This window comes from Ictalurus furcatus, chromosome 7 (assembly GCF_023375685.1).
Source record: "Ictalurus furcatus strain D&B chromosome 7, Billie_1.0, whole genome shotgun sequence".
Classification (NCBI taxonomy): domain Eukaryota; kingdom Metazoa; phylum Chordata; class Actinopteri; order Siluriformes; family Ictaluridae; genus Ictalurus; species Ictalurus furcatus.
The window spans coordinates 34,984,461-34,993,291 of record NC_071261.1 but is presented as its reverse complement, the minus strand read 5'-3'; the positions used below and the strand labels follow the sequence as shown (position 1 = coordinate 34,993,291).

At 42.8% G+C, this 8,831-nt stretch overlaps 1 protein-coding gene across 2 annotated transcripts in view; it reads left to right on the top strand.

The window, feature by feature from the left end:
- dspa (desmoplakin a) overlaps positions 1–6,977 on the top strand; it is a 40,457-nt gene extending 33,480 nt beyond the window's left edge. Inside the window, exons 21-24 of one of the 2 annotated variants that reach the window (XM_053630036.1) lie at positions 192–299; positions 657–755; positions 1,184–1,681; positions 3,274–6,977. In XM_053630036.1, coding sequence (XP_053486011.1) covers positions 192–299; positions 657–755; positions 1,184–1,681; positions 3,274–6,492 — 3,924 coding nt within the window. In that variant the 3' untranslated portion in view covers positions 6,493–6,977. Of the gene's footprint in view, positions 1–191; positions 300–656; positions 756–1,183; positions 3,011–3,273 lie in introns of both variants that reach the window. The other variant, XM_053630035.1, reaches the window with a different exon arrangement.
- The last annotated feature ends 1,854 nt before the right edge of the window (positions 6,978–8,831 follow it).

Genomic DNA, 8,831 nt, shown 5'->3' with positions numbered 1-8,831 from the left:
TTCCTATAATCATGACACAAAAACTCTGAAACTCCTAGAAAAATGGTGTTCACTACAATCCTAACACACGCCGTCTTCAGTTTCTGCGTTTAGATATATACAGACCTCACATTATATCCTAGAACATGTTAATTGATTGGCTTGTGATTTTATTTTGTGTAATATCACAATATTTCTCACCTCTTTATCAGGATTATGAGCTGGAGCTGGCGTCGTACAGTGCCGGATTGGAGACGCTGCTCAACATTCCCTTCAAGAGAACCATGCTGCAGTCTCCAGCCACTGTACTGAACCAGGAGGTAAACATCTCCACGTTGTTCCTGTACAACACACCAAAGCAGCTGTACGCTGCAGTGTGCTAGCTTAGCATGACGTAATAGGTAACGAGCTGAAAGTGCCATAAACACCTGGTGTATTAATTAAAATGCGGGGCTGTCACTCGGTCGTTACGTACCATTACACTATAAAGTATTAAACATTACCTGATGTACACATATACAGTAATATTCATGAGACTGTAAACTCATTGAAAGAGCTGTACGTGACATCACTACTCACCTTCTTCCTGTTTATCTTCTTGTTTTTCATTTCATTGTTTACAGTGGTTTTGTTGTTGTTTATTGTACCGATTGTCCTTCTTTCTTCACACATGTCAGGCCGCAGATGTTCAGTCTCGTTATATCGAGCTTCTGACTCGCTCGACTGATTACTACAAGCTCCTCACTGAGATGCAGAAGAACATGGAGGACCTGAAGGTGAGTGTTCAGGTTATGGACTGTATTTTTATTCAGAACTGTCTGTTCTGTGACTAATGAGCAAGAAGATATGTTTAGTAAGGAGTAAACACTTTGGGCCATGCAGTTACAGGAAAATAATCAGCGGCGGGGTGGTGTGATGAAGTGGAGTTACTGCTACCAAAAAAATAGAATAACATAGAAGTCGTACTTAGGTTTATAGTCACGTTTAATGTCGTGGAACGTTGCGGGAAGCGAGTGAGTTCCTCTTGTTAGATGTTGTTGAGTGAAGACACATTTATTTAAATATATTTTAAATAAATATATATATTTAAATATTCAAAAGCCTACTAAAACACCTGTAATTTAAGACACTTTTCTATTGCTGCATCTAATTTCCTGTCAGTTAATGTGTTACACAACATCTAACATATTTCTCTTCTTTTCAGATGCGAAACACTAAAATTGACCTTTTGGAGGAAGAACTAAGGCGCCTGAGGGACGACTTGCAGGATCGCTCGCAGAAGAACAGGTCCCTGGAGGACGTCTTGGCCCGTTACAAACTAGAACTCTCCCAATCTAAGGAACAGTTAATCTCTATGGAGGAAGTGAAGAGCACTGAGGTCATGAGGTACCATGCAGCTAGAGAGAACCTGGACACCACCCAAAATCAGCTAAAAGACTTAAATGACCAGGTGGCGCGGCTTACGCTGCTTATTGAAGAGGAGAAACGTAAGCGAAGGCTGGCTGAGGAACGTTATACCAGCCAACAACAGGAGTACGAGGCTGCCATCCGCAAGAGACAAAAAGAGCTGGATGAACTTAACTGGTCCAAGATCGACTTTGAGAAGGCCATCAAGGACAAGGAGCGGGAGATTGAGCGTCTGAAGATGCAGTTGGAGGACGAGGGCTCTCGGCGCCGAGCAGCGGAATCTGAAACCTCTAAGGTAAGAAACCAGTTGAACCAGGAGATCAGTACTCTAAAACAAACGTACGAGTCCGAGATCCACGTCACCAAAACCACCGTGCTAAAGACTACACAGCAAAAGGAAGAGGACAATGCTGCCTTGAACCTGCGGCTGGAGAGGCTCATGGATGAGAAACGGGATCTTGAAGAGGAGCTCAGGAGACTTCAGTTGTCCATCAGCCAAATGGAAGAAGCCAGAAAGAGGGCTGAGCAGGAAGCTTACCAAGAAAGATCCTCAGGAACAGAGGAGACCAGAAAGCGAAAGGAACTAGAGATACACATTCAAACCATCACACGACAGAGGACTGAACTTGAGACCAAGTACAAGGAAGAACTTGCCCAGGCCAACAACAGAACGCAAGAAAAAGTCCGTCAGATATCAGTCCTTACTCAAAACCTGGATGAGGAGACCCGGAAGAGAAAAGCTCTGGAACAAGAGAACCAAAGACTGCGACAGTCAGAGGCAGACTTGCTTGCCAAGCACACGTCCTCGCTGGAGGTCATCAACAAACTAAAGATCACGGAGAAAGAGACAAACCTTATTCGTGTTGAGCTGGAGAAGCAAGCAAGTGAAAAAGGAAAAGTGGAGCTGAGCGCTGCCAGGATGCAGACTCGCATTAAAGATTTACAGGACATGATAGACAAACTTGAGGCTGAGCTGGATAAAGAGAAAAAAGGCAACCAGGATGAACTTACGAGGAGAAAGAGGATAGAAGCCGAGCTGGAAAGGGTGAATCAGTTGTGCAGAGAGTACACAACTACCATTAACACTCTCCGTGTCCATAAGGAGGAGGAGAGTGCCACTGGCCGAAGGCACGAACAGGACCTCCGTCGTGTCCAGGAGGAGCTGGACAAATCTCGGAAGGAACACACGGTAACTTCTGAGAAACTTGGCAGGCTGACGGCCGAGCTGAAGGCCTTGCAGCAGCAGCTGATTCAAGAGCAAGCCCGTGTCCGGGAGGTTAACCTACGCAACGAGACTCTCTACAAGACCATAGAGGAGAAGAGCCGAGGGTTAAACGAAAGCATGTCTGAAATTGAGAAGCTCAAGAGTCTCACTCAAAACCTCACCAAGGAAAGGCTGAAGCTAGAGGAGGAGCTGAGGACTGTACGCCAGGAACGGGATGACTTACGGATCAACAAAACCAGCAATGAGGGTGAACATATGGCCCAACTGTCAGCCATACAGCTCCAGCTTCAGACCTCAAATAAGAGAAGCCTAGAGCTCCAGGCCCACATTAGTGAGCTGACAAAAGAGAGAGAAAATTTAAAGGCGGAAATAGCCAAAATCCAAAAGCAATATACGGAGGTATTTTTGTGGATAAATTACATTATCAAATCCACCAATCTATTCCTGTAAATGCTGCTTTTGCTGAATAATGCTGCTGCACTTTGCTTTCTAACGGTGCATAATCTCTAATGAGATCAAACGAATTACCAAGACTCTTAAATAATTCATTCCACACTTCACTCTTCTGCCTTTGTGCTTCGTGCTTAGCAATGTTTTTGTTTTTGTATCATGGTTCAAGTGGTTATGTGTATAATAATATCATGTTCTTGTTTTATTTCCAGACCTCCCTGATGATACATGAGTCTCAGACACACTACAAGGAGATCCTACAAGAGAGAGATAGTCTCCTGGCCAAACTTAAGTTGCTGGACATGGACAAAGGGAAGCAGCAGCGCTCTGAGGAAGAGCTGAGTCGCATCAAGATGTCACTAGAATCAGAGCTGCGTCAGAAGCAGCGCCTCCAAGAGGAAATTGACAAAATCCGCAAGGATTTTAACTACTGGAAAAGCCAATATGAGATAAAGGATGGTCAGGTTAGACAGTGCCAGACAGATAAAGACAAGGCAGAGAGGGACAGGGCTTCACTGCACAGTGAGATCACAAAACTGACCGCTGAGCTTAGAACTGTAGAGGAACGGTACCGGACTCGGCTACAGAGCTCCGAGTTTGAAGTGTCTGAACTCACCCGTAAGCGAGAGGCTCTGGAAAGGGAGCTGAGGAAGCTGCAACAACGTCCAAACGCCTTCACTAAGCAGACACAGACAGATGAGAACGTGGCCATGATTGACCCATCAAAGCTTGTTTTTGATGGCATTCGCCGAAAGGTAACAGCTCACCAGCTTTGTGACTGTGGGATCATTGATAAAGCCATCCTCGATAAGCTGCTGAAGGGCCAGATCACAGTGTCGGATGTTTCGGTGAATATTCAGCCCAGTCTTAAGGGTGCAGGGATTATTGCAGGTGTTCAGCAAGGTTCCCAGAGCAGAATGCCAATCACAGAAGCTAAAAGTAAGAAACTGCTGAGTCCACAGAGTGCCATGATGTTGCTGGAGGCTCAAGCCGCCACTGGCCACGTGATTGATCCAAAGTTTAATGAGAAGATGCCAGTAGATACAGCCTGCTCAAGAGGTATTGTTGACACAGAGGACAGGGACGCCCTCATTACAGCTGAGGCAGCTTGTACAGGGTTCAAGGATCCATTCACAGGAAAACTTTTATCCGTTGGACAGGCATGCAAGAAAGGACAACTTGATAAAGAGAAGGCCATTCGACTGCTCCAGGCTCAAGAAGCAGCGGGAGGGATAATTGACCCTGTGCTAAGCGTGTTTCTACCCAAAGACATTGCCTTAGATCGTGGCTTGATTGATGAAGAGCTTTATCGTGCGCTGAACAAAAAGCCAGCTTGTTATATCAATCCAGCAACTGCAGACAAGATCAGCTACAGTGACTTGAGGAACAAGTGTGTCACAGAACCCGCAACTGGCCTTCTCCTGCTCCCTGTAAATGATAACTCGGAGTTCGTCCAGGGAATCCGTGGCCAAGTCTCGCTCACTGAGCTTGTAAATTCCAACCTAATTAATAAGGAAGATGTGGACAAAGTGAAACGAGGCCTGCTCACAACTAAGGAAATTGAAAATAGGCTAAAGACGTACCTGTCTGGCTCTGGTTGCATCGCTGGCATTTATGATGAGGCTCAGGATAGAGTCATGCCCTTCTACCAGGCCATGAAAGAAAATCTTCTCCGTCCAGGAACAACGTTGGAACTTCTGGAAGCGCAGGCTGCATCAGGCTTCATGATTGATCCAGTCAGTAATGCCTGCATGACAGTGGAGGATGCATGGAAGAGAGGCCTCGTGGGTAAAGAATTTAAAAATAAACTGCTGTCTGCTGAGAAGGCCGTGACTGGATATCGCGATCCCAGTACAGGGCAGCTTATCTCACTCTTTCAAGCTATTGAAAAAGAGCTTATCGAAAAGGGGCATGGCATTAGGCTTCTGGAGGCTCAGATAGCCAGCGGTGGAATCATTGATCCCAAAGAAAGCCATCGCATTGATGTGGATGTGGCTTACCGTAGAGGTTACTTTGACCGTGAGATGAATGAAATTCTGACATATGAAGGTGATGACACAAAGGGCTTCTTCGACCCAAACACTCAAGAAAATCTGACCTATCTGCAGCTGCAGAAGAGATGTATTTCTGACCCTAAGACCGGTCTGCTCCTGCTGCCTCTGAAGGACAAGAACAAGCAGAAGCAACAGACAAGTCAAAAAAACACTCTTCGCAAGAGGAGAGTGGTGATTGTAGACCCAGACACAGGAAAAGAGATGACAGTTCGTGAGGCTTATCACAAAGAGCTGATTGACTATGACACGTTTCTGAATCTTTCGGAGCAAGAGTGCGAGTGGGAGGAGATCACCATCACAGACTCATCTGGCAAGAGTCGACTAATTATTGTTGACTGTAAAACAGGTACACAGTACGATGTCCAGGACTACCTGGACAAGGGCATTATTCAAAAAAGTGCCTTAGAACAGTACCGCTCAGGGGCTCTCACGCTCGCCCAGTTTGCTAATCTCTTTTCAAACAAAGGCACAAGTTCTGAGCTTTCCATCTGCACCAGCATCCCAGAAGATATTACAACCTGCAGTAGCCCCACTGAAGTTAGACCATCTTCTCCAACGGTCCGCAAACGCTTTGCTAGTGTTTCCATCACACTCTCCCCTCCTTCTGATATTCTGGATGACCAGAGCCCAGTGGCAGCCATCTTTGACACTGAAACCTTGGAGAAGATTACAATAAGTGAAGCTCAGCGTCGTGGAATAGTCGACACGATCACAGCACAGCGGCTCCTGGAGGCCCAGGCATGCACTGGAGGTGTCATAAACCCTGCCACTGGCAAAAGGCTCTCTCTGCAAGATGCTGTATATCAGACCATCATTGATGAGGAAATGGCCACCAAACTCAAGCCAGCTCAGAAAGCTTACACTGGATTTGAGGACGTGAAAACCAAAAAGAAAATGTCTGCTGCAGAGGCCATTAAAGAGAAATGGTTGCCGTATGAGGCTGGGCAGAGGTTCCTGGAATTCCAGTACCTGACTGGAGGTCTGCTGGAACCAGGAAGTGGCAAGCGAGTCAGCATTGAAGAAGCCATTCGAAGAGGTTGGCTGGATGGTAGAGGAGCCCAGAAGCTGCAGGACACCAGGAGCTACTTGAAGAGCCTCACCTGCCCTAAAACTAAGCTGAAGATTTCATATAAAGAAGCAATGGACAACTGCATGGTGGAAGAGACCAACGGAATGAAAATGCTCCAAGCCACATCAATGTCCACCAAGGGTATCAGTAGCCCCTATAACGTCTCCTCTGGACCCAGCTCCCGCACTGGATCTAGAGCCGGATCCCGGGGAAGCTCCAGGAGTGGATCACGTCGAGGCAGTGTGGATTACTCCACCTCCACTTACAGTTACACCTCCTCATCTAGTGCATTTACTTCCTTCCCTTAACAGCTTCAAACATGCATCTGTGGTGGCTAATACTTTCATATACAACTACTCATTTTCCACATATATATATAGAGAGAGATATAAAACAATCTATTAGATTAAGATAGGGTTTGGGAATATTATACATGACTCTTCTGGATTATCACTTACCTAATCAGTTTTGTTTGGGTTATTGGTGTCATATTTAGGTGCTTCTTTTTCTGACCTGCATTTTAAATCAGTAGATTTTTGCATCATGTTAGGGTAGGGATTATACTTTAATAAAAATTAACATGTATCGCAATATCTACAAGTTGTGTTATTTTCGTAGTTGTTCTGAACTTGATTGAACATTTTTAGAGCATTAAAATTGTAATAATGCAGAATCTTCTGAAATTACAGAAATGATTAGAGTGAATAATTTTATAACGTATAATTTGAAGAATGTCAAAACACTTTGTACTAACACACGACGACAAATTATAAATAAACTCTGTTTCCACTCATTTTGGGTCATTTGTTATTACTGTATATGACGGTGCAGGAGAATCACATCAACGTTTAAGAAATGTTCCAAAAAAAGGATTTATGATTGAAGAGATTTTGAGAATTGTAGTTAATTTGATGAAAAATGCAAAAAAATATATTAATAGCACAATGACTAAGGATTAAGTGCTGTTCAGAAGTTTGGTGAAGGTTACACCTGAATGGTTTGGAGTTTTTCAAATATCGGATCATGTGAGGAATCAGTATGAAGTCCAGCACTGAAATTAATTAATAATATCGTCACTTTAAAGTACATGAAAAAGGTATCAGATCAGACACTTCTTAATCAGAGACATTGCTGATTTCTTTATGAATAAAATTATGAGTGACCTTATTTTCTCAGTCGCTAATGATCAGCTTATCCTTCAAACCGTAGGCAGGAGAGTGCAGTGAATGAACATAAACACTAGCTTTATTTGATTAAATCAACAGCATTAATCTGAATGTGGAGATCAGAAAATCTACTTAAGCAGCCGTGCAACCAGACTCTGAATATGAGGAACTTTCCCCACGTAAATACCCTGAATACGACCCAATAATTCTGTCACGTATCCCAGTGTAGAGGGACGTTGCAGGGTACAGTAGCATCCCTGGAGCAGTTAATGTCTGCTTTATGATTCGTCACAGGTTTCTGAGAGTGGCCTGAAACAAACTTTGGAAAAGAAAAGTAGTTTGTTCTGTTTCAAATAAAATAAAGTTTTGATTGAGATGATGATTCTGAAGCAACTGACAGAAATTTATTTGATAAAAACGACTGATGAAAGTGTGTTCAAGACACGCGAGACCAATTTCACACATCAGAGGTGTTAGTGTTTTTATAAATCCTGTTATTTGTCACTTGGGCCTTCCTGCCTGCAAAATAGATCAATATTAATGTTTTAATACGTTTAAAAATTGGTGAAAATTATTATTATTATTATTATTATTATTATTATTATTATTATTATTATTATTATTGCAATTCATTTATTCAGTAATTTAATTTTCTTTAATTATTTATTTAGTTTTTATGTAAAATGTTTATCCTTTTGCTTTCCAACTAATGCTTAAGTAAAAAACTACAAGGTGAAAAAACACAATTTGTGAAAATTCAGTAGAACATTACTGCACAAAACTGACCACCTTTACAGTGTGGTTAGTTCTCTATAAGACTTCCAATAATAATAATATCTCGGTAGAAGTTTCTGATTTTTAATCTTTAATAGCAAATTTTGTTATTTTGGTGTCAGAAACTTTAATGCACCCCGAAAGATTAATGTCCTTTAGAATAAAAAAAGAACGTGGACTTTCACTGGTTTTATTTTTATTGATGAAAAACGTTCTAATCACGTGACCTCTATGACGGCGCATGCGGAGTCTGAAGGGTTTAAACAAATCCCTCGAGCTTTTCTTACGCAGTTCAGGTTATTTTCCTGACATTACTTAACGCTGAAATATTAGCATTGCGTTATACACACAGAAAAACAACACTTCAGTTTAATTCAGTTTTATTTATGTAGCGCTTTAACAATGGACATCGTCACAAAGCAGCTTTACAGAAATCCGGATATAAATGTAAAGTTATATAACATTTATCACGGGGTCACATTACCCTTCTACATTTCTCCACTGCTGCTTTGGAAAACATTTACAGTTACACTGAAGGTTTGAGGGTTTTGTAAAACTTTGTTCATTTATGTTGTTAAACATGTTTCATCTACCACCAGGTCTGCCATAAATGGGGGGTTAAGAGTCCAGGGGGTGGAGTTGGATCTGATTTAGCTCCGCCTACCTGGGTGGAATTTAAACAGGGGTGGGTGGAGCCAACTCTGGAT